The sequence below is a fragment of the Seriola dumerili genome, unplaced genomic scaffold (assembly GCF_002260705.1).
Source record: "Seriola dumerili isolate Sdu_G_001 unplaced genomic scaffold, Sdu_1.0 BDQW01001709.1, whole genome shotgun sequence".
NCBI lineage: Eukaryota > Metazoa > Chordata > Actinopteri > Carangiformes > Carangidae > Seriola > Seriola dumerili.
Window position 1 is genome coordinate 115,109 of NW_019175964.1, and position 24,111 is coordinate 139,219.

Consider the following 24,111-nt stretch of genomic DNA (forward strand, 5'->3'; position numbering starts at 1 on the left):
CTTCAGTCTGCCGACAGGATGAATGATGAAGACCTTCAGTGTCATTTCAATATTTACTGATGGACATTATTAGCTGAACGACCCTGACCTCTGATCAGTGTGTTTGTCTGTTAATGTTCGTCACCATGCAGCTTCAGTCCAAGTCAGATAAGATGATGTCATCATGACATTCTTCTCTCATACAGACACATTGAGCTGCTTCTTGTTGAACCTTTATTTCATTTATCATTATAATTTATTAATTCATTGTGCTGCTCTGATGTTTATGATTAAAGAGGATTTACGTATTTACTTCTGTTAGTGTCTCTGACTGTCTGACAATCAATATCAATAGTCAATAGTTTTACTTCAAAAAACTTCACCACACAATAAATGATATTAAACTATGGAGATTTATCATCTTCTTCCTCATGATTATCATGTCTCTGACGTTTGATATCAACATTTTGTGAATATGAAAAATATAAAATGTAAAACTGATTAAAAACAGAAAAAGCATAACTTCAGAGACAACATTTATTTTTTATTGTTTATATTTTTGTATGTGTGTGTGTGTATATATATATATTTAATAAGTTAATACATCTGAATAAACACAAAAACACACATCACTGTTTACACTTTGGATTAATATCCATCATGACACATTTCCAGCAGAGGAAGGAAAACTTTATATTTTTGTCCATAAAAGGCAGAAACAGAAAAATCTTCTACTTCCTGGAAACTGAAATAAAAACAGAAACAACGTGAGGAGGAATGAAGAAGAAGAAATCGATATATAATAATGATCCACCATGACTGAGCAGGAAAACAACATGTCAGGGACTTTTTTCTTCAACACAGTGTGGGAACGCTCGTTGTTTATCGGAAGTCTTCGGCGGAAAACATGCCCTTGGCCCGGCGCAGGATGGAGTCCTTGGACGCGTCGTACGGATGCTCTTTGGACGGGATCTCCAGGACGGCGGGGATCGACTGCATGTGAGCGTCGATTGCGTGACGAATCATCTCGGCGATGAACTGGTTAATCAGGATGATGCCGATGTCGTTACGCGCCAAGAAACTCCTGCGCAGAGAGAATAAGTCAGCAGGGAGCAGGACAAACCGACAACACCACTCCAAACTCCATTCACATTTCTATCAATTTAAAATTTCCAATGATGGTGCATTTAGTAAAGTTAACCTATATTTTATAAATATATATTTCTAAATTTTATTTTATACGTTATATTTCATATATAAACTTATGTTTCATGGATTCATAGGAACGACTGAGGAGTTAAATATTTAAGAAGATTTAGTTTAATTTAAAAATGTCGCCTGATGATTGAAAAACAGTTAATTGTTTTACAACAGATTAATAGATAACTGAACTGTGTGGTTTCTGAATAGAGTTTGGTTTCTGAATCGACACCCACAGAACTCTATTCAAATTTCTACCAATTTAATATTTTGTTGATCCTGGTAAATTGTGAATTCAGCATTTATAAAAAATCATTCATTTTTTACACAGAGCTGACTTCTGGTCCCTGATGATTACAACTATTTTCAGCCAAGTTCTAAAGAGAGTTCATAAACAAGAAAACTGCTGAAGAGGAGTTTGGTTTGAGGTTAATGAGATTATGGATCCAAAACACACAAGGCCATAATCATTCAATTTCATGATCAAAATAACATTCCAGCTGACGCTTGATTGTTGTGAATCCAGTGTTTAGGAAATCAGTTCAGATGTTTCATTGAATTCATGTTGCTGTTTCCTGGATGATTTACGTTCTGAGTTGACCTTTGGCCTCTGATTTTTACAAACATGTACAGTCAAAGAAACCGCTTCATTCACAGATGAGTGAAACGTTAAATAGACTGATTTCTGAATGGAGTTTGGTGCATGAAAACGAACTGTTCTTACTTGAAGGTCTCCTCGATCTCCGTGATGCTCGTGTCCTTCTCCACCACCAAGAAATTCGGTTTTCGGTTCTTGTTGAGTTCACCGACCCCCCCGAGCAGGAAGCCGGTGCACGTGTCCTCGTCACCAATAACGGCGATCAGTTTCCCGCGACCAGCCATTGTTCAAAGATCAAGTTTTAACCGAGAAACGGAGAAAATAATTCAGATGATTTTACCGAGCTCTTACAGATCATGTGAGAGTCAGCTGATTGCAACTTCCGGTGTAGTTCTGCAGAGGTTCGCGCCCTCTGCTGCTCGGAGACAGAAACATGTCAAAATAAATATAAAAAAATAAATGTAAAATCAAAGCGGTGGTTTATACCAAACTTCAGCGACCCTTTACTTTTATCTGACTGATGATATGACGTTAATTTTGTATTTTTATTATATATTTATTTATAATAATAAAAATACATATTCAACAGACCAAATTAAAACTTGTTAACAGTAAAGCTGCCTTCATGGGCAATCTGTAACTCTCTAATTCAAGTTTTTAAAAGTCACAAATACAAACGTAACGTTAAAACATCACACACATTTTTCTGTGTGGTTCAGTCTTACTCCCTACTTTACTATGAAGCATTTGTACCTTTGTTTTTGTTAGTAATACTTTCTCAAGTGTCGTTGTTTATATTGTCATTAATCTCACAATAACCATAAAAAACAATATTCATTATATAAAAACAATTCATCGGGGTTTTTTTGTTTTACAGCTGATGTGATTTCAAAGACTTATTATAGTTTGTGTCGTTCATGCAGATAAATATTTAAATACTGCATCAAAAGAAATATGTGTATTCAGATAAAAACATGTTCAGTTTATTACATGTGAGTAATATGAGATGACATATGTGAGTAATGTATCTGAGTAATAGATTACATAATACATTACATGAGTAATGTAAGAGAAGACATGAAAAATACAGAGTAAGAAATAAATGCAATAAAGTAAAAGTGGAATTATTATCATTAAATAAAGCGTGATGTCAAGATGTCTGAACATAAATCTACCTCAATTAATGATAAATAATCCGTTTAGGTTTCTCTTCTCATGTTCGTTTGAAGTTTCCAACAGAACATGAAGGTCTCATCGGTCACGTGAAAAATCATAAGACGGAAGTGCAGCTGAGCTACAACCCGGCTACAACCTGTAAAAACAGAAGAATAAGAATAAGAATACGAATACGAATACGAATACGAATACGAATACGAATACGAATAAGAATAAGAATGGTGAGTGAGACACTTGAATAATTATGTTTTTCTCATATTTATAAAGTTATTGAACTGTGACGTTGACTTGCCTGTTACCAGTTAGCCTGTTAGCTTCGACTGACCCTGTCTGTGCTGTCATCAGACCACTGCGGCTCTGACTGCGGGTCTGGAGCGGATCCCGGATCAGCTCGGGTACCTGGTCATCAGTGAGGACGGGGTCCTGGCTGTGAGTGTTTCATCTGTAACAGTTACCGGTCGGGTTACTGGCCAAACTCCGTTCACATCTCTGTCACAAACCTTTACACAGAATTAAAGAGAAAGATAATCTCATTAAATTATCAGGACCTTTATTTTTTATTTTTTTTAGCTCCTGGTTTGAAACTTGGGGCCTGATGATTAAAAATAATTTTAGTCTAATTCTGCAAGTAAGAGATGAGAAAACGTTCAATTTAAATTAACTCATTAAGTTTGGTTTGAGACACAAACAACAAACTCAATTCAAATATCTATTCTTAACTTTCGTATTGATGCTGGTGAATTTAAAGAGACAGTTGATGAAATGATGAATTCACATTATATATGATAAATACTCATAAAACTAGAAACTGTTCAAATTCTTGACTTTTTTGTGTAGTTTGGTTTAAGACATGGAAGTGTTTCATTTTATATTTATATATAGAGAGAGATGTATGTAGAGATGAATCCAGTCTGTTGGACATAATCCTGACCTCTGACCCCTGATTTTTTCACCTGCTTAGTCTGCAGGTGAGCTGGAGAATGATGAACACACAGCTGGTGTGATGATGGAGATGGTTCGAACAGCGAGTCGTTTCAGGTTACCTGGATCAACTGATCCGCCCTTCAAACGCATGTCAGGTAACATACACACACACACACACACACACACACACACACACACACACAGACTCATCTGGACTCACCTGTCCTCATGCCTCTGTCCTCAGTGATCCTGGAGGACTTCGTTTACACGGTGACAGTTTCTGGTCAAAAGGTTTTTGTGGTCAAACGTCAGAACAACCAGCAGGAGCCAATCAGCGTCTGAATAACAAAATGATGGTGATGAAGGTCAGAGGTCAACACTGTGACATTACAGTGACCTCCAGCTGATTTCTGATGTTTATTGTTTTTGTTCGTGTGAATAAAGTGATTTTTGGTCTTTTATCTGTGTGTTTGTCCTGAATGAGCTGATCAATCAAACTTGATCACTAAATCCAGTCCAGTAGACCTGGACCTCATGCAGGACCAGTGCAGTAGAAAACCTGTCTGAATGTATTACATATCATTAACGTGAATAACCAGACCCTCTCTACAACGAATTCAGACCACGGGATCTTTCCAGAGGGAGTCAGGAGAGACAGGGGGTCTCACAGTCCTCTGGTCCCCATACAAAGAGTCCACATGAAGACGGACTTTCATTTGGGCAGCTGTGGCTCAGGAGGTAGAGTGGGTTGTCCACTAATTAGAAGGGCGGTGGTTTGATCCCCGGCTCCTCCAGGCCACACGTTGAAGTATCCTTGGGCAAGATACTGAACCCCAATTGCTCCTGATGGCTGTTGCATCAGTGTGCGAATGTGAGTGTAATTGAGTGGTCAGTAAGACTAAAAAAGAGCTGCAAGTCTATCCATACAACCACGGACTGGTCCTCAGGTCCGCCCCTGACCCCCCAGGCACAGCAACATGACCCATTGTCCCGATGTATTAACTGAGAGCAGGACTTTTAGTGACCAGTGAAGATCCAGAGGTACGACAGTCCCGGTCCGTGGTTGTCTTGCTGCAGTGTCTCATTCTGTCCACCGGGGGTCTCTGCTCCCAATCGGTATCTTTACCGGTTCATGTGGATGGAGGACCGGAGGAAGACGGATGGAGGTTGTGGAGCTCTGATGCGGTCGTGATGAACTCGTTTGACGGCTCCGGTTCCCCGCGGCATGACCAGGTGGCGGGCGGCGGGGACAGCCGGTATCCATGGTCCCGCTTCGCCTCCTGGTTGGAGTGTGTGTGTGTCGTTACCTTCGACCTGGAGCTCGGACAAGCCATAGAGGTACAGTGTTAGCTTAGCATTGTTAGCATCGTTTATCCTCAGGGTGATCGATCAGTTAGATGTTCAGTAATAATATTAGTTCGGAACAGACGGTTCAGATGCCGATCTGAAAAACGTTAACCGTTAATCGTTAAACACGGTGGTAGTAAATCTGTGCTGTTATTAACCGTGTTTAACGGTTGATGGAGACAGGTGAAACGAACTCCGTCTGAAAAACAGTATTTTTGATTTAACTTCCCAAATGTTCCTTAGTAATAATGACTCAAATTAAAATATATGTGATAATGAAGAAGTACACTGTTTAGCTGCATCAGTGAACCAAACAGCTGTTTTCCTTTTTTAATTTAATAGATTCTTCACACCTCGTGCTGCTGTCAAGCAGACAGAAAGACAAATAAAAGTTAGCATTTTATGTAAGGGACTGGTGATGATGTGAAGCCGAAGTCAACGTTCAACCCTTGGGATGTCTGAAAGGTTCGAAGACACGGTTTCCGTCTCACTGAAAGGCTAACAGTCGTTAAATTAGCAGAATTTGACATGTGATTTGGTTTGTGCCGTAACAGCATCATGTCAGCAGTGACCCACAGATCTCCCCTGCGCTCCTCCACCGTGTTCTGCTACTTACACCAAACTCCGTTCATAAAACTGACAATCATTTAGTTCGACCTTCGCTTTGCTAAAAGCTGTTAGCTGTTCAGTGACCGATATTAAATGACTGATATCCATAGTGTACTGTTCAGTTCGGCATGACTCCAGTCAACAAACAACATTTATGAATGAATGAATTCTTGCTGCTGTTCACTGGATGATTGTGGGAATGGAAGGCTGGTTTGGATGTTATTGACATGATGATGCAGCTGAAGTGAACATTATATTCTCAGGTGTATTTCTGCCATTTTACAGGTTGTTGATGGACAAAGATTAAATTTGCATAATTTTGAAAGGACGTTTTTTTCTTTCTGGGCGTTTTCAGCTGGTTTATCCTCCAGATGTGAAACTCACTGAGAAGGAGGTAAATTTGACGTCTTTCTACACCTGCTCTGATTATCACTGTGGACTAACATTCACTTTATTGATCACTAGTTGATCACTTTATTGTTGATGTTTGTTGTCAGAAAACCAGCATATGCTACCTGTCCTTCCCTGACTCGTACTCAGGTAAACTCTACCATCTAATAACACTGATCAATGCTCTAGGTCAGAGGTCACATGACCTGTCTGTGTTAATTCCCAGGATGCCTCGGGGACACTCAGTTCAGCTTCAGGTTACGTCAGTCGGTCGGTCGCAGAGCTTCGAGGTTCAGAGACGATGCTTATAACCGAGACGCTCCTGTTACTCTGCAGGTGAGTTCACAAAGGGAAAAAGCTGCTGTCATTGATCCATCAGCTTGTCAATAACATGATTGATTAGTTTTTACTGGATCATCAGATTCATCAAAGACTGTCATCAACGTTTCTGCTCTATTTAAAAAAGAACATGTTAGATGTTGAGGTCCTTTCAGTTATCTCAATGTAATTCTGATTGATTGATTGATTGATTGATTGATTGATTGATTGATTGATTGATTGATTGATTGATTGATTGATTGATTGATTGATTAGAGTTCACCCTGTTATTACACAGCATGATTGATGGTCATAGTTCATTATGACGTTGGTGTTTATTTCTGTCTGGTTCTGTTTCTTAAGGAAACATTCAACGTCATGATAGAAATGAATTCTGGGATATAATAGCACTTCCTGTCGCTCTCCCTATAAACTGACTTTATCTTCTCTGGTGTCCTCAGAGGGAAGTGTCCCATTTCTTTGGTTACGTCTATTTCAGACAAGTGAAGGACGTCTCAGTGAAGAGAGGATACTTCCAGAAGGTGAGGGTCCCCTGTACTCACCTAGTCACAGTCCAACACCTGGTCACAATTTAGCTTACAGAGAAGCTAACAGAGGAGCTAACAATTGTTCTACAACAGGCTGCTGATTTCTCTTATTCTTTGTTTATTGCTGTAACATTTTTGTCTCTGTGTTAAATTAACATTAATTTGATTATTTTATTTGATTATTTTATTAAATTATTTAAAAATGATTTCGTCTAATTAAGACATCAACATTTTAGTTCTATCTGTAAAGATCTGTGAACTCGTGATCAGTGTCACTTTCAGATAAACCAGTCAGACTGATCCTGGATCAGGTCAGGCCTCTCATCTTTATGAAACAGCCCTCTATTCACACCTGTTCAGTTTGATTGACAGCTGTGGGGTCATGTGACTTGTGTTTCAGTCTCTGGTGTTGGTGTCCAGGTTGCCGTACACTCACCTGTTCCACTCACTGCTGCAGATCATTGCACCTGAGTTCTTTGAGAAGCTGGAGCCTTGTCTCGAAGCAGGTGATTATGTCATGCTTACATCATAACCTCAAGCCAATCAGAACAGATGGGCAGAAATTTCACCTGACATCTATTATACATCCTCACAGTTTGTAACGAGATTGACCAGTGGCCTTCACCTGTACCTGGACTGACCCTTAACCTGCCTGTGATGGGCGTGGTCTTACAGGTGAGGGGAGGGGGTGTGGTCATTCAGAGGAGGGGCTTGGTTGACAGGTGAGAGGAGGGTCGTCTTCCTCCAGAAAACATCTGGTTCCCTGATAAAATTAAAACTGAAGGAGAGAAGTCAACTACAACTCCCAGGATGCATTGCACAATATAACAAACAGGTCTGGTTTTACCATGAGAATAATGGAATAATGTTCAGGTGAGATAATGGAGGAACGGCTTAGTGTTTGGTTCACTATCCAATAAACATATTAAGAAGAAATAACAATAAAAAGATAAAGGATGTGCAAAAAATCACAGTGTAGACAGTATAGACTGTTCTGTGCAGGGATCACACCTCAAGGTGTTGATGTAATTTGGTTGTTGATCGATGAGGCCAGACGCAGAAGAAAAGGCAGGTGCTGGTCCATCACTGGGGTGACCGGACTGGACTTCTGGTCCTGATATAGACAAACATGTGATACGACAATTCCTTTAGATCATATAAGTTCTTTATGTTCAAACATGTTAGGTCTGTTGTGTGTGTAAAATAAATAGTCAGGATATGAATATGCTAAAATAAATACAGTATTAGGCAGTGGATCCTGAACCTGCTGGTTCTGGATTAAACAGTCTCTTTGTCTCACTTGTAAAAGAAAAGTTACTGACGCATCGAGCTGGACAACAGCCGCAGGAACAGGCTGAATTCTGCTACATCGCTAAAACGTCTGTCGACATCATCAATCATACATTTATGCCACTTGAAGTGTTCGTCAGTACGGTTTGTCATTTGCACTAATGATGCTTTTCGCTACAGACCAATATTAGATGTTACTCACCTGTCTAACAGAACAGTTGCAAGCTCAGCATCAAGCCATATCTCTTTACCCGGAGCTGTCTCCAGCGGTGGAAAAACACACTTGCTTTTTTTCTGGCCAGATCTGACCAAATCTTACACATTACACCTTTAAAATGTAGAACATTAAAGTCTCAGATTTATTAAAGTGTACATGAACTTCCTGTTTGTATATGAACTTCCTGTCTGTATTTGAACTTCCTGTCTGTTCACCTGTTCACTGTCCAGGTGAGGATTCCTTCAAAATCAGACAAACCTGGAGGAAGTCCAGTCAAACAGGCTGCTAAAGAGGTCAGAGGTCACAGGCTGTTCATCTTCATTCTCTCTGCTTCTATCATTAATAAATAAATCAATAAAGTTTTATTATTAATATCTGTCTCTCCTCAGAACCTGTTGCCGGCTCCGACACTGCTGCCCACGATCCATGAACTGGACCTCTTCAAGTCAGAACCAGTTCTTCCTCTGAACCTGATCCACATTTAGTTTAGTTTGTCTTGATCATTCTAGTTTTATTCTGAAGGTCAGCAGATGTTTTAATGACTGAATGAACTGTTTCCACTCGTCTAACGTGACCTCTGACCTCTGACCAGGTGTTTCCAGTCAGCGCTCATCCACCTGCAGATGCTCTGGGAGCTCATGTTACTCGGGGAACCGGTGGTTGTCATGGCGCTGTCTCCCACCATCTCCTCGGAAACTGTGCTGGCTCTCGTCAGGTAACTGAACAGCCAATCAGGAGTCATTTTAACATCCTCAGGTGTGAAGTGATCACATTCACACAGTTTGACATCTCTCGAGGAGGCGGAGCACACCTGGACAGGTCACCTGTCAATCACACAGCCTTGAGACACCTTTGAGTCTTTTCACGTGAAGAATAAAATCAATCTTAAAATATTCAACATTTATTGATTCACTGTGAACGAGTCACAAAAACATCAGGACAGATGTTTGATGATGTGTGTTAATGAGCTCCTGATGGAGAGATACTCTGAGTGGTTGTTGCCGTGGTAACGGTGTGTGTCTCCTCAGCTCCATCAGTCCTCTGAAGTTCTGCTGCGACTTTCGTCCTTATTTCACCATCCATGACAGTGAATTCAGAGAGTACACCACCAGGACACAGGCCCCGTGAGTTACCTGCACACCTGAGTCTACCTGTCTGAACTCAACTGTGTCAATCTGTCTGAACTCACTGACTCTACCTGTCTGTCTGAACACACCTGTCTTGTCTCTGTCAGACCTAACGTGGTTCTGGGAGTCACCAACCCGTTCTTCATAAAGACGTTCCAGTCGTGGCCTCACATCGTTAGACTGGGAGAGATCAGGATGGCAGGTCTGTTCTCTCCTCTGTTCATACATTCATTCACATGAAGGTTGATTCAACAGGTGTGTGACATGAACCAGGTCAGATGTCACAGGTGTTCCTACACAACAAACAACACTGTAAAACACAGAGAACAAGCAGCTGATCATTCATGAAAACTGTTTTATAAACAATCCATGAGTTCCACATGTTGGTCTAGAAGAGCCTGAGAACCCTGAGAGGAACCACATGTTTAATATCTTTACTTTGAAAAACCTGAGTTCAGTCAATAAAGTTTAGAATGCTGAGATGAAATATTCAGTTTTTTATCAAAGAAATACAGTATCTTTCTGTTTATTATTATTATTATTATTATTATTATTATTATTGATAAGTGAATGTTTCCTTGTTTTAAATCTAATCACATCAGTCGGACTCTGACTGACCTTGTGCAGATTAAACATATAATAAAATAATTAACCATGAAGTTCATTAGATGACTGAGGTTATGAATTGATTATTACGGTTAATATCATAACGACTCACCTGTCTGATCACTTCCAGGTGATTTACCCAAACAGGTGAAGGTGAAGAAGCTGTCCAAACTGAAAACACTGGACACCAAACCAGGTAACCTGACAGAATAGAACCAGGTGAAAACCCAGACCACCTGAGTGTGTGTGACTCAGTGTGACTTGTGTGTGTGTGTGCAGGGATCTACACAGCGTACAAGACGTTTCTACACAAAGACAAGATCCTGATTAAAAGGCTGTTGAAGGTGAAGCAGCAGAACTCAGACCTGAACACATAACGATGATCACATGACAAAGATCACATGACCTGTTTAATGAGTCTGAGTCTCGTCTGCATGTTCAGGGCATCCAGAGGAAGAGACCGTCAGAGGTTCAAAGCGCCATCCTGAGGAGACACCTGTTAGAGCTGACGCAGAGCTTCATCATCCCTCTGGTGAGGATCAGCCAATCACATCGCTCTAATGTCACCTGTTGTCCACCTGTCGCTATACTGACGCTCGATGATGTCAGATCAGCACTGACCAATCACAGAGCAGGAAGTGTAACCCTGCGTTTTGTCTGTCAGGAGCGGTACATGGCAGGCCTGATGCCTCTGCAGAGATCTGTGACGCCTTGGAAGGTAAACAGGAAGTGGCTTCTTTGTGATGATGTCACAGTGATGTCATCAGTGTGGAGATGACCGGTGATTAATTTGTTTCATTTGTTCAGACTCCTCCTCAGATTCGACCCTTCAGTCAGGACGAGTTCATGTCCACTCTGGATCACACTGGGCCTCAGCTCACCTCAGTGCTCAAAGGTGATTGGATAGGACTGTACAGGTGAGTCCCTCAGGTATGTGCAGGTGGTCTCCATGTTCCCATGCTCACACAATAAATGTCACATTTTCCTGACAGGAAGTTCTTTAGGTCTCCGAACTTTGACGGTTGGTATCGTCAGCGACACAAAGAGATGACTCAGAAACTGGAGAGTCTTCACCTGGAGGTCATCTGTGACGCTGTGAGTTATCTCATCAAACTTCTGGATCACAGTTGTCAAACATCTGGATCCTCTAACCCTGATGTTCTGGTCTTTCCAGGACCTGCTCGGTTGGACCAAAGACAAGTCTGAGGTGGAGATCGTAGATCTGATTCTGAAGCTCAGAGAGAAACTGGTGAGTGGATCAGGGTGACTGCCGTCTGAGATCCGGATCTAAACTCGATGTAACAGATTTATTTAAATGGTCTGTCGTTCTCTCAGTAGAACCTTTTCATTTCATCGACTGTTTACCTGTGAAGTGTCAGTCTGGAGATTTCACACCTGTGATCCAGGTGGGTCAGGACTACAACTCCCAGAGTTGTGTGGACAGCACAATGACTTCCAGTCACAGAATAAGTTTGTTCCATCGCTCTGTTAGCAGCAGTCAGGAGTCTGAAGAGCAGCTCTTCATCTCTCTGTGGCTCCTTCATCTTCTTCACTGATCCTCTCTGTATGAGCAGCAGCTGAACACAGGAAACTCCCCCCACACACAAACTGATCAATATTACTCATCAATATCACTGATCAGTGCCAGTCACTGTTGTTTCCTCGTTCATTGATTCAATGGAAATCCTCCAGACTGACACTTTAAGATTGTCCCTAACAGGCTGCTCTAGATTGATTGTGATTGTATTTCCATGACAGACAGGAGGTGTGTTTGTGTTTTTCAGATTAAAGCTCGCAGACAGCAGCTGCAGGTGAAGGACGGAGTTTTACACAAACTACACACTTTTATAAATACAATGATCACAACACTGTCTGAAGACCTGCAGAGTGTTCTACACACACAGAGAGAACACACACTGAACACACACTGAACACACACTGAAGAACATGTCCCAGCTGCTTGATTTGACTCTCTTCTTCTCCATGTTTCAGACTTCAGCTCTTTATTTTTAAAATGACTTTATTCTTATAATAACATTTTTTCTCACTATAGTGTCTTCATTCATGAAATACTACAACTTCATTTCTGATGCGCTGTCATAATATTTGAGAAGTTGTGGATTTGTTCTTTTCGGCCTGAAACAAACTTTCAGTTGTTTAACATTCAGCTTCACATGTAACATAGAATATTTATAAAACCTGTTTAAATAAAAATCCAACAAAGAACCAAACAGTTCATTGAAAAGCTGCCTGTTTACCTTCTTCGTCTTCGTTGTCTCCCGCTTATCCGGATCCGGGTCGCGGGGGCAGCAGCCTCAGCAGAGAGGTCCAGACGGCCCTCTCCCCAGCCACTTCCACCAGCTCCTCCGGGAGAATCCTGAGTAGTTCCAAGGCCAGCCGAGAGATATAATCCCTCCAGCGTGTCCTCGGTCGGCCTCGAGGCCTCCTCCCGGTGGGACATGCCCGAAACACCTCCCCGGGGAGGCGTCCAGGAGGCATCCTCACCAGATGCCCGAACCACCTCAACTGGCTCCTCTCGACATGGAGGAGCAGCGGCTCTACTCCGAGCTCCTCACCCTATCTCTAAGGCTGAGCCCGGCCACCCTGCGGAGGAAACTCATTTCGGCCGCTTGTATTCGTGATCTCGTTCTTTCGGTCATTACCCAAAGCTCATGACCATAGGTGAGGATCGGAACGTAGATCGACCGGTAAATCGAGAGCTTTGCCTTCCGGCTTAGCTCTCCTGTTTACCTCTGTTCTGAAAAGTTTGATTCACTTTATTTCTGTTACTTTCATTTAAAAAATGAATCTACCATATAACGTCACTGACCACAGATGAAGTGATATTTTTCTAACATTGAATCACAGCTGAAATCCACAAACTGACTGAGCTCAGTGAATGTAACTCGCAAAAGAGGTAATAATAATAAGAATAATAATGTATTTACCATTTTGTTCCGTTTCTCCCAAACTTTAAATATTTTTTTGTTTCGAGAACTGAAACCTGAATCTTGATCACATGGTCAATCATGGTATATTTTCTCCTTTGTAATATTATATTTGTAATGTTGAGGAAAAGTTTTAAATTGCCTCTTCTAGTAGACACTGTGGGAAACCCTAAGGTGAATTTACTATTATCATATTTTAGAAGATGAGAATTAACCAAACTTTGTCAAGCAGGAAAATAGTTTAATTTCTACACAAAATATACATATCAATGATATGAAGAACTGCATTAAGTCACCTTTTAAATGTTTTCATTCAGTGACAGTCATATAATCATACATGTTTAAATATGAATATACAGTTTCTACAGGAGAACAGAACCAAACTGCAAGTTTTCTATCAATTTAAACATCAGATAAATGAAACTATAGCTCCCGTCATAAACCGCTAGCCGGTCAGAGTGAGTTGGTTTCATGTAATGGGGTTTATGTTGGAAAGCATCAGAAGGGTCAAGAAGGTCTGTTTGTAAAACCTGTTCAGAATCAAAGCCAGTGAACAAACTGCAGGAGAAATCAAAGTCTGGGAATGTGTCACTGATTTACAGACAGACTGGATTCAGGTTCAGGAGGTGATGTTTCTTCTTCAGGTGTCTTTATCTCTTGTTGGCCCACCATGTCGCCCCCTGCAGCCTCAGGACGTGGTGTTTCTCCTGCGGGCTAAAGTGCAGGATGGTAAGGATGGCGGTGAGCGTCTGCTGCCTCCCACTGGCGTCCTGCAGCGTCAGGAACTTGTAGATGACGTTCTTCAGGTACTCCATGTTGGCACCCTCTCTGCTCTGGTCTCGGATCAGTTTGTCCAGTTGTCCTCGCAGCTCTGTCACCTCCTCGTCATGTCGCTCTCCGTTGGCAATGAGCCTGGCCTGCAGCTGGTGGAGGTCCTCCTCCAGCCGGTGTTTGTGGCGCCGCAGCCCGCCCACCTCTACCTCCTTCCTGGCCAGCTGTTCAGCGTACAACAGCAGTGTTGGCTCCGCAGGGGCGACCCGCCGCAGGGCCTGGCTGACGATGTCACCCTCGCTCTCAGGGCCGGGCTCGCCATCAACATCAGCAGCTTCATTGCAGTCGTTGTTGCGGCTGAGGGCGGCGGCGGCACGCAGCCTCTCCAGCTCCTGGTCTTTCTCGTCCAGCAGAGCCATTGTCCTCTCTCTCTGTTTGTGAAGCTCCGCCTCCAGTCGCAGCAGCTCGTCGCGGTGCAGTGCCTCCGCCCGCTCCACCTCCTGTCTGTGGCTCTGCTGCAGTGCCGCCACCGCCTGCTGCCGTTCCTCCAGCTCACGGCAGCGGCGGGCCTCGGCCTCATCGCTCTGGATCCGCAGGTTGATGTACTTCTCCTTCAGCTCGGACAGCTGGTCCCGGACCTCCTCCAGCTCTTTGGCCTGGCAGCCATCTTTGGCGTTCTTGTTCTTCAGCACCACCTGTGCTCGCAGCTTGTAACGCTCAAACTCATCCTTCAGCTGCCGCAGCTCCTGCTGGTAGACCAGCGCCGAGGCTCTGTCCCCACCCGGCTCTGCCTCGGTCTCTGCGAGGTCCTGGATGTTCTGGTCTGGATTCCTCTGAGCCGCCAGCATCAGCAGCTTCTTTACCCTCTGCAGCTTCTCCTTCAGCGCACCCACATCCAGCTGCGACTCGTCTATGCTGAGGTCAGAGGTCGACCTGCTGGAGGCGGCGATGGCAAGCGTTTTGTTCTCTGTGTCCAGCTGCAGGATCCGGTCCCGGAGTCTCTGAGCGGTCTGCTGGTCTCGCTGCCTCGCCTTCTCACAGGAACCCAGCAGCTCCGACAGCTCAGAGACTCGCTGCTCCAGACCTGCGACCCGGATCTCTGCGGCCTGAGCACGCTCACGAGTGCGCTCCTCCGCTTCGCAGGCCTGAAACACAGAGAGGGTTCAGACTGAGACCAGAACCTGCTGAGACTAAAACCTAAAGAAGTTCACTGAACCTTTCAAACAGTCACACTGACACCTGCTGGACAATGTGAGGTACTGCACCTGAACCTGAACCTGAGCCTGTTGGATTATAGTCTGGAATCTTCAGTCAGATTGAGTTCAGAGTTGGAGTTTGGTTCAAGTTCTTTTACCTCCCTGGTCTGATTGTGGATCCACTTTAGTTAATGTAGGCCTTGTTTTAGTTAGCTCTGGTCAAGCCTTACCTTCCTGGTCTAGTTGTGATCTGGTTTTAGTTAGCTCTGGTCTAGCCTTACCTTCCTGGTCTCGCTGTGGATCTGCTTCTGGAAGTGGTTTTTCAGCTCCCTCAGCTCCCGCTGCAGCTCATCCACTCTGGGATCTGGTTTCTTCTGGTCTTCCTCTGCGGCCTGCAGCCTCCTCTTCAGCTCATCTCTCTCCTCCCTCACCTGGTTAAGGTGAGCCTCAGACTCCACCCCGCGGTCTACAGCCTGTGATGTTATCAGGAGGGTGGTGTTGGCGTCCTGTAGGCGGAGCTCGGCGTCCTGCCGCAGGTCTCGTTCCTGCTGCAGGATCCTCTGCAGCTCCCTCAGCTGCTGGACGTGGTCTCCCTGCTCCTGCTCCCTCTCGTGCTGCTGCGTGATGATGCGAGCGCGACTCTCGGCCAGCTGCTGCTGCAGAGCGTGCAGCTCCGCCTCCTGCTGTGTCGTCACGGTGACCAGGCGTTCTCGCAGCTCCTCCACCTCCTGCTTCAACTGACGCTTGTCAGCCTGGAAACTCGCCTCCATCCGAGACTTCTCCTGTGTCACCGTGGCCAGGGCGCCGGTGAGCGTGGTCAGTTGGCTCTTCAGCTGGACGATGCGACGCTCCGCCTCCACGCTTGTAAGGGCTGTGGCCTGTTGCTGAGGCTCCGCCCCCATACCACTGCTCTCTGTGGCACCGGCCTCAAGCTCCGCCCTCTCCACCCTCAGGGTCTGCAGGACGAAACGAGAGTTTGAACTTGTCATGTTGCATCATACACTGAACCAAACACACCTGTCCAGGTAACTCTGGTTTACCTGGACTATATATGAGTATATATATATATATATGTATATGTACATATATATATATATGTACGTATATATATATGAGTATATATATATATATACATACATATATATTTATATGTACAGTATATGAGAGAAACTGGAGAACAGATAACATTTAATAACTAAAGGATGTTTCAGTCAGCTGACTTTTTTTAAATGTACCATTGAGCTTACTTTCCCTCCCAGTTCTCCCTGGTCTTCCTCTGATTGGTCCCCTCTGGTGGTCTCAGTGGGCATGTCCACAGACGCCACCGTGTCCTCGCTGTCCTCACTGTGCAGTGAGCAGCCGTCCTCTGGGAGGTCTGAGGCGGCAGCACCAGCGGTGTTGTCCTGGCCCTGCTGGTTCAGGTCCACCTCCTGGGTCACCGTCAGGACCTTCAGACTGGCCTCCAGAGCCTCCTTCTCCTTCAGAAGACTCTTGTAGGCCCGGACCACATCCTTGAAGCGGGTCTGGTACTGGACCAGCTGTTTTTTCTGGGACTCGATGGTGTCCAACAGCTCCTTCCTACTGGGCCCGCCCCCGAAACTCATCCCAAACTTCTCCATGACTCTGCTGGTCTACCAGACTGTTAGTCTACCAGGGTCCAATCAGACTGGATCCATCGTCAGGACCAGAACTGGTTCATGTGGAACCAACCATGATGAAAACTGAGGCTGTGCTAGACTGGAAAAGAAACTGTCAACACAAGCAGCAGTCAGTCCGTCAGTCAGTGTGTAAAGCTGCAATTAAACACAATCAGAAACATTAATACTGTTCTTTAATGACGAACATGTTTCAGTCTTTAAAACCAGCTTCACTGCTTCATGTTTGATTCATGTTTGCCTCTGGATTTAACTGAGTAAAACTATAAACTGCACAACATGGGGGAGGGGAGATCTCTCTTCTCCCTCAGTACAGTCTAAAGATATTCCCTCCCTCAATCGAATTAATTAATGAGCTGATTGAGAGAAAAGTATTGAATCATCGTTTGGCTTAAACACAAACAAGACTGTGAAAATACAACAAGTTTTTAAACTATTTATTATCATTTGTTGACAAAACGATGAACTACATCAAATTAACACATTAGTCTGTGATGAAAACATCGTTAGTTTCAGGTCCGGATATAAACAACAGGTTCACACACAGATCCGGGTCTTTGGTTCAGTCTCAGTTTCTTCTATATTCTAGTTAATGTTCATTATTTCTAATTAATGCCACCGTCACTAACTGTCATTAACCGTCATTAACTGTCCATCTGATAAGACATGTAAACCCAGTTTAAAGCTCAGACAGAAACAAACTTTAACATTTACCGACAAACACCGTCGTTAGTCACCGACCTCTCTCCGGTTCTTACCTGAGTAGACGGGGGTCAGTCAATTTTATCTGAGATCAGAGTTTATTGATTTAATCAGGAAATCCTTGTTTTAAAACGTTATTAATCTTATTTATTGTAAAACTAAATTCAACAAATACAGAACATGAACTGTCAGCTAACAGCAGCCATGTTGGACTCAACCGGATCTGAAGGAGGAGGAGGCGGGAATTCAATGATGCATTCATGAAATCAGGAATATAACCTTACATAGACAAAATGACAGACACTGGACACGTTCTGTTGTTCGTAAACTAAATTATGTCACAGTGACCTGCACTGTTTCTGTTAATGTGATTTTTTTTTAAACACAGAAAAAAATATTAATTTTGAAAATTTCAAAAGTAAGAGAATATTTTTAAATGAAACAATGACAACAGGAAAATAATAATGAGTTTTGTGTCAATTTTGTCTATTTATAATTTTATCTACATATAGTATTTAATTTTATCAAACTATTTTTATTGTGTGTTTTGGTAAAGTCTGATAAAGATGTATTATTGTTGACATTTCTATTATTTAAAACTTTTCTTCCTCTGTTGGGTGGAATGAAATACAAAGGTATTGAGTGTGCAGGCTTTCTACTAGTCCTTGAACGGATCATCACTTCTGAGTGTTAATAAAGTTTTTTCAAAGCAGTGACGTCATTTATTCCGCGTTGGCCTGGACGTGGCACCGAAGAGGAGCTGCGCCCACTCTGGTTTCTCTCCGCCTGTTCCCGGTTTGTTCCCCGGCTCTGACCAGCAGCTGCTCCCGGACTAACCGGCTGACCTCCTCCCGCCCCTGAAACGGGACATTTTAGTGAAATGGGCCTGACGATCTCGTCTCTGTTCTCCCGGTTTTTCGGGAAGAAGCAGATGAGGATCCTGATGGGTGAGCACCGCGGTTAGGCTAACTAGCTCCGAGGCTATCCGGCCAGACCGGCGAGGGCTGAAAACACGCTACATACTCTGGTTTCTGTCCTTAACATAATAACTTGTATCCCGTTCCCGGTGTTGAAGAACCGGCTGCTTAAACTAAGCCTCCGTCCATGACAGAACATCTTAGAAACAGAAGCTAACACCGCTAGCGGTCAGAGGCTAACGCTCAGAGCTAACGGGGCGGTTTAACGGCAGAGTTTAACTCTTTATGTTTAATGAACCTCCCGTTACCGGCAGACTGAAGCGGACGAAGACAGAGCCGCTTGACCCGGAGTTCAGAGTCAGTTCTTGTACTTTAACTCTGATATCTGTCTGTTTCAGTGGGTTTGGACGCAGCTGGAAAAACAACGATCCTCTACAAACTGAAGCTCGGAGAGATCGTCACCACTATCCCAACTATCGGTAAATAATCAGTAATCACATCCGTAATCAGGTGATAACTGTCAGTGTAATGTGTGTCTGTCAGCAATTAATGTCTAATATGACGTTTCAAACATGAATTATTTTCTGCTGAAGTGATGGTTTGTTTTAAAACAGTGAACAGGTTCCTGTTAGTTTCAAATGTTTTGTCTTGAAACACTCAAACACTCAAAATCCTCACAACAGGAACCAGAGATGTCACATGTTACTGGACCATTTGAAACTGGTTATCAATACAGTTCATTAGGATAACAGTCTAACACTCATCCTGTACAGAGTAAAGACAGTTTATTAATCTGTATAATCAGTATATAAAGATGTAATATACAAAGATAGCTGGTTTCTAACAGTACAGTGCAGCCATGAGCAGACCTCAGTGTTAATTCATCTGCTTGTTAATGACTCACATCAGACAACATAATAAACAAACATAGTTTTACTTTAGTCTGATTTGTTCTGTGACACCAATGGATCTAAAGACCTGAACCAGTCTGAGACCAACATCAGACATGAACCAGTCTGAGACTAACATTAGACATGAACCAGTCTGAGACTAACATTAGACATGAACCAGTCTGAGACTAACATTAGACATGAACCAGTCTGAGACTAACATTAGACATGAACCAGTCTGAGACTAACATTAGACATGAACCAGTCTGAGACTAACATTAGACATGAACCAGTCTGAGACTAACATTAGACATGAACCAGTCTGAGACTAACATTAGACATGAACCAGTCTGAGACTAACATTAGACATGAACCAGTCTGAGACTAACATTAGACATGAACCAGTCTGAGACTAACATTAGACATGAACCAGTCTGAGACTAACATTAGACATGAACCAGTCTGAGACTAACATTAGACATGAACCAGTCTGAGACTAACATTAGACATGAACCAGTCTGAGACTAACATTAGACAGAACCAGTCTGAGACTAACATTAGACCTGAAGCAGTCTGGGACCAACATCAGACCTGAACCATTTACTGTGTCTGTTTCAGGCTTTAATGTGGAGACAGTCGAGTACAAGAACATCTGTTTCACGGTCTGGGACGTCGGTGGTCAGGACAAGATCAGACCTCTGTGGAGACACTACTTCCAGAACACTCAGGTACTGAACCAGGACCAGGACTGTGGTTGAAGTTAATATAAGTCTACTCTGAGAGATGAAAACACATCTGATCATACAACCTGTTGTTTTATTATTATTTATTATTATTATTATTATTGTTACTATACACCTGATTATTATAACACAATGAAAAGCTGTTGACCTTTGACCTTTGATCCAGTGTCAGGTTTGATCTTCACTGTTCTCAGGTCAGAGGTCACAACAATCCATTGAACAGTTGATGGATCCAGAACCAGTGTTTGGTTGATGAGAACTTGGTTTATTGGCTCCACTATGTTGAACTGTCCCACACTCAGACTGATGATATTGATTGGTGTGACTTCTGACCCCTCTGTCTGCTGTGTAGGGTCTGATCTTTGTAGTGGACAGTAATGACAGAGAGAGAGTAGCAGAGTCTGCGGAGGAACTCTCCAAGATGGTAAGAAACTTATTCTTTATTTGTCCTTTTATTTTATTAATGTATGTATTTTTCCACAATGTTTTATATTCTACAGATAAATATAACTTCAGCACAAATTAAACACTCTGTTTGTTTCATTATTGATTAATCTGACCAGTATTTCTTCTATAGACTCGTCCTGACTGAGATAGAGACAACGTCACCAACGTCAGAATAAATAATAACACACTTTTCTTAAATATATTAGTGTTATTATCGTTACTGGAAAAAAAATCAATTGACTCCATCCACAGTGAAGACCTCGGCCCTGTAGATTTATGACACCATCAGTGACATCATGATACATATGACACTCCCTCTCTCTGTAGATCCAGGAGGACGAGTTGAAGGAGGCGGTTCTTCTGGTGTTTGCTAACAAACAGGATCTTCCCAACGCCATGGGAGTCAGTGAACTCACCGACAAACTGGGTCTGCACAGCCTGCGCAGCAGAACTGTAAGGATCAATAATCAATAAGAATCAATAAGTCATTTAGTTTGATCCAGTCTTCAGACATGAAGAACGTTATCTGACCATATTTGAGGTCTGATCAGATTACTACACAATGAGGTCTGATCAGATTACTTCTCAGGGTTTTTTTATCAGATTATTTCACAGAGGTCTGATCAGATTACTTCAGTGAAGTCGGATCAGATTACTACACAGTGAGGTCTGATCGGATTACTACACAGTGAGATCTGATCAGATTACTACACAGTGATGTCTGATCAGATTACTACACAATGAGGTCTGATCAGATTACTTCTCAGGGTTTTTTTATCAGATTATTTCACAGAGGTCTGATCAGATTACTTCAGTGAAGTCGGATCAGATTACTACACAGTGAGGTCTGATCGGATTACTACACAGTGAGATCTGATCAGATTACTACACAGTGATGTCTGATCAGATTACTTCAGTGAAGTCGGATCAGATTACTACACAGTGAGGTCTGATCGGATTACTACACAGTGAGATCTGATCAGATTACTACACAGTGATGTCTGATCAGATTACTACACAATGAGGTCTGATCAGATTACTTCTCAGGTTTTTTTTATCAGATTATTTCACAGAGGTCTGATCAGATTACTTCAGTGAAGTCGGATCAGATTACTACACAGTGAGGTCTGATCGGATTACTACACAGTGAGATCTGATCAGATTACTACACAGTGAGATCTGATCAGATTACTACACTGAGGTCTGATCAGATTACTACACAGTGAGGTCTGATCAGATTACTTGGTGAGGTTTTTTATCAGATTATTTCACAGAGGTCTGATCAGATTACTTCAGTGAGGCCTGATCAGATTACTACACAGTGAGGTCTGATCAGATTACTGCACAGTGAGGTCTGATCAGATTACTTGGTGAGGTTTTTTATCAGATTATTTCACAGAGGTCTGATCAGATTACTTCAGTGAGGCCTGATCAGATTACTACACAGTGAGGTCTGGTCAGATTACTTCACAGAGAAAGTTCAAAAGATGTTCAGATGTTTATGTTCAGGCGTGTTTAATCAATATAATATTAATAATAATGATAATTATCATGTTAACCTGTCCAGGTGTCTAACAGCTGTTTGTACCTGTGTCTTTGTCTCCTCAGTGGCACGTTCAGGCCACCTGTGCCACTCAGGGTACAGGTCTCTACGAGGGTCTGGACTGGCTGTCCAATGAGCTGTCAAAACGCTAGAGCAGCGGGCAGGTAACAGGAAGCAGCAGACTGATGTCATCGACTGATGTCATCGACTGATGTCACCATGTACAAACTGATGAAGAGGTGCAGGAGGAGGCGGAGTTTCACAGGACTGTTTTTGTTTTTTTTAAATTATAAATGTGTCTGTCTGTAGGAGGAAGTGACGTCATGGACTCTGAGCTCACCTTTATTTCCTATCATCCTCTTCTGTTCTTCCTGCAGATGTTTGTTAGATCTGTTTTTTCTTTTAATCCGCATGTTTTAACTGAATCATGTGACAGGAAGTGAGTCAGGAGGGGCGTGGCTTATGACAGGCTGCAGTTACCTGTTTTTAGAGGGCAGTGTTTGACAGGTGACAGTTACCTGTGGGGGGGTGGGGTTGTGACAGATGACTCTTACCTGTTGAGGGGAGGTTGACAGATGTGACAGGGGCAGGATTTGTGACAGGTGACAGTTACCTGTTGGGGAGGGGGTTGGGTTAATGACAGGTAACTGTTTCCTGTTTTTTTAGAGGGTGGGGTTTATGAAAGGTGACAGATACCTGTGGGGGCAGGGGGCGGAATTTGTGACAGGTGACGGTTACCTGTGGTGGGGGCAGGGGGCGGAGTTAACTGCAGGTGACAGTTACCTGTTATTTGATGACTCATTCCACAGAGCCGAACCTGAAGGCCTCGTCATTCCTTATCAATGTGAAGAAGAAACAGAGACGACAATGATGCAATAAAGGTTTTTTTTTCTTCGCACCTGTTTTTGTTATTTTTAGTTTAATATTTAAAATAATTCATATTCATGAGGCTCCAAAAATCTTTTTGTGACAGAAAAAAATTCCCTGTTATAATTTGGTATTTGAACGCATCACCAGTTTGTGTTATAAGAAGAAAATGAACCTGTTAAATGAGATGTAAAGGTTTTATTTTATATGTTCTGACATATTTGTTATTAAAACAAAAATGTTTTATAACATTAATTTTTGGTGAACATTTTCTTGTTATAAGTTTGAACCATATTTAACAACATTTAGAGACAGGAATAAACAGATCAAAGTAAATTTGCTCAGTTTTGTTACAAGAATCTTTTCTTGAGATTTTTCATGTTATGACATTTTTTTATTTTGTGTTGTGAGAATTCTTCCTCATCTCTAATAATAATAATGAGAAAGATAAATGTTTTGTTATGGGGGAACAATGTGATGTCACAGTGGCAGGAAAAATTTTAACATGGAAAAGATCATGTTAAAAACATCTTATATTGTTTTATGTTCTAACAAGAAAATGTTTAAATGAAATGTTAGTTTATTTATATATTTTTGCTATTTTCATTTAGACTTTTTCTCATTAGTGAATGATTCTGTTGTAACAGGAAACTTTTCTTCTTATAACAATATTTCACTTTATATCATGAAAATCAACATGATTTTTTCCGCACCAACTTATATTAAACTGATTTTGTGAAATTAAGTTTTTTCATAATAAGATCAATTTAATCTGTCAGTTTATTTGGATTTTCATGATAAACAAATTTGTTGAAATGAATTTTAATGTTATGTCATATTTTCCTGTTCATGCTCCAGTGTTGAAACCTGATCTATGTTTCATATTCTACAGTGTTGAAACCAGATCTATGTTTCATATTCTACAATGTTGAAACCTGATCTATGTTTCATATTCTACAGTGTTGAAACCAGATCTGTTTCATATTCTACAGTGTTGAAACCAGATCTATGTTTCATATTCTACAGTGTTGAAACCAGATCTGTTTCATATTCTACAGTGTTGACACCATGACACATTAACGTGACAGTCACAGACTCCCTTT

At 42.2% G+C, this 24,111-nt stretch overlaps 5 protein-coding genes across 8 annotated transcripts; 3 read left to right on the forward strand and 2 right to left on the reverse strand.

Moving 5' to 3' along the window:
* Nucleotides 1-540: 540 nt before the first annotated feature.
* Nucleotides 541-2,170, reverse strand: atp6v1f (ATPase H+ transporting V1 subunit F). The gene is made up of 2 exons (XM_022768584.1): nt 1,904-2,170; nt 541-1,063 (listed from the first exon to the last, which is right to left on the reverse strand). Exons 1-2 carry the CDS (start codon nt 2,059-2,061, stop codon nt 862-864), a joined length of 360 nt encoding a protein of 119 aa, XP_022624305.1. The 5' UTR covers nt 2,062-2,170; the 3' UTR covers nt 541-861.
* Nucleotides 2,171-3,022: 852 nt separating this feature from the next.
* Nucleotides 3,023-4,338, forward strand: lamtor4 (late endosomal/lysosomal adaptor, MAPK and MTOR activator 4). Its single transcript, XM_022768585.1, has 4 exons — nt 3,023-3,174; nt 3,299-3,382; nt 3,915-4,032; nt 4,122-4,338. The coding sequence occupies exons 1-4, from the start codon at nt 3,172-3,174 to the stop codon at nt 4,217-4,219; spliced, it is 303 nt and encodes a 100-aa protein (XP_022624306.1). The 5' UTR covers nt 3,023-3,171; the 3' UTR covers nt 4,220-4,338.
* Nucleotides 4,339-4,989: 651 nt separating this feature from the next.
* Nucleotides 4,990-12,554, forward strand: dennd6b (DENN domain containing 6B). Its single transcript, XM_022768587.1, has 20 exons — nt 4,990-5,215; nt 6,189-6,227; nt 6,331-6,373; nt 6,450-6,559; nt 7,003-7,083; nt 7,490-7,595; nt 7,685-7,764; nt 8,827-8,889; nt 8,986-9,041; nt 9,189-9,311; nt 9,625-9,720; nt 9,831-9,925; nt 10,460-10,525; nt 10,609-10,673; nt 10,772-10,861; nt 10,994-11,047; nt 11,137-11,246; nt 11,322-11,424; nt 11,504-11,578; nt 12,114-12,554. Exons 1-20 carry the CDS (start codon nt 5,069-5,071, stop codon nt 12,258-12,260), a joined length of 1,749 nt encoding a protein of 582 aa, XP_022624308.1. The 5' UTR covers nt 4,990-5,068; the 3' UTR covers nt 12,261-12,554.
* Nucleotides 12,555-13,512: 958 nt separating this feature from the next.
* Nucleotides 13,513-17,806, reverse strand: gcc1 (GRIP and coiled-coil domain containing 1). Of its 4 annotated transcripts, none has more exons than XM_022768578.1 (4): nt 17,658-17,806; nt 16,480-16,981; nt 15,526-16,200; nt 13,513-15,193 (listed from the first exon to the last, which is right to left on the reverse strand). In XM_022768578.1, the coding sequence occupies exons 2-4, from the start codon at nt 16,861-16,863 to the stop codon at nt 13,928-13,930; spliced, it is 2,325 nt and encodes a 774-aa protein (XP_022624299.1). In that variant the 5' UTR covers nt 16,864-16,981; nt 17,658-17,806; the 3' UTR covers nt 13,513-13,927. The 4 variants fall into 4 exon arrangements, with proteins under 4 accessions (XP_022624299.1, XP_022624300.1, XP_022624296.1 ...); XM_022768579.1 differs by having other exon boundaries at nt 16,492-16,993; XM_022768575.1 differs by having other exon boundaries at nt 16,480-16,993.
* A 522-nt stretch (nt 17,807-18,328) lies between these two features.
* arf5 (ADP ribosylation factor 5) lies at nt 18,329-23,263 on the forward strand. The gene is made up of 6 exons (XM_022768580.1): nt 18,329-18,548; nt 18,917-18,997; nt 20,027-20,136; nt 20,504-20,575; nt 20,926-21,051; nt 22,207-23,263. Exons 1-6 carry the CDS (start codon nt 18,482-18,484, stop codon nt 22,291-22,293), a joined length of 543 nt encoding a protein of 180 aa, XP_022624301.1. The 5' UTR covers nt 18,329-18,481; the 3' UTR covers nt 22,294-23,263.
* Nucleotides 23,264-24,111: the final 848 nt, after the last annotated feature.

Excerpts from the sequence above, each read along its gene's own strand:
- gcc1 (XM_022768578.1), bottom strand. The coding sequence starts at position 16,863 with ATGGAGAAGTTTGGGATGAGTTTCGGGGGCGGGCCCAGTAGGAAGGAG. Across the intron at positions 16,201-16,479 it reads GAGGGAAAGTAAGCTCAATG|ACCCTGAGGGTGGAGAGGGC; the intron begins GTACATTTAAAA and ends TTCGTCCTGCAG. Across the intron at positions 15,194-15,525 it reads TCCACAGCGAGACCAGGAAG|GCCTGCGAAGCGGAGGAGCG; the intron begins GTAAGGCTAGAC and ends TCTGTGTTTCAG.
- dennd6b (XM_022768587.1), top strand. The coding sequence starts at position 5,069 with ATGAACTCGTTTGACGGCTCCGGTTCCCCGCGGCATGACCAGGTGGCG. Across the intron at positions 9,721-9,830 it reads ACCACCAGGACACAGGCCCC|ACCTAACGTGGTTCTGGGAG; the intron begins GTGAGTTACCTG and ends TGTCTCTGTCAG. Across the intron at positions 11,048-11,136 it reads GATCTGTGACGCCTTGGAAG|ACTCCTCCTCAGATTCGACC; the intron begins GTAAACAGGAAG and ends TCATTTGTTCAG.
- atp6v1f (XM_022768584.1), bottom strand. The coding sequence starts at position 2,061 with ATGGCTGGTCGCGGGAAACTGATCGCCGTTATTGGTGACGAGGACACG. Across the intron at positions 1,064-1,903 it reads GAGATCGAGGAGACCTTCAA|GAGTTTCTTGGCGCGTAACG; the intron begins GTAAGAACAGTT and ends CTCTCTGCGCAG.
- arf5 (XM_022768580.1), top strand. The coding sequence starts at position 18,482 with ATGGGCCTGACGATCTCGTCTCTGTTCTCCCGGTTTTTCGGGAAGAAG. Across the intron at positions 18,998-20,026 it reads CACCACTATCCCAACTATCG|GCTTTAATGTGGAGACAGTC; the intron begins GTAAATAATCAG and ends TGTCTGTTTCAG. Across the intron at positions 21,052-22,206 it reads ACAGCCTGCGCAGCAGAACT|TGGCACGTTCAGGCCACCTG; the intron begins GTAAGGATCAAT and ends TTGTCTCCTCAG.
- lamtor4 (XM_022768585.1), top strand. Across the intron at positions 3,383-3,914 it reads GTGAGGACGGGGTCCTGGCT|TCTGCAGGTGAGCTGGAGAA; the intron begins GTGAGTGTTTCA and ends TCACCTGCTTAG. Across the intron at positions 4,033-4,121 it reads GCCCTTCAAACGCATGTCAG|TGATCCTGGAGGACTTCGTT; the intron begins GTAACATACACA and ends CTCTGTCCTCAG.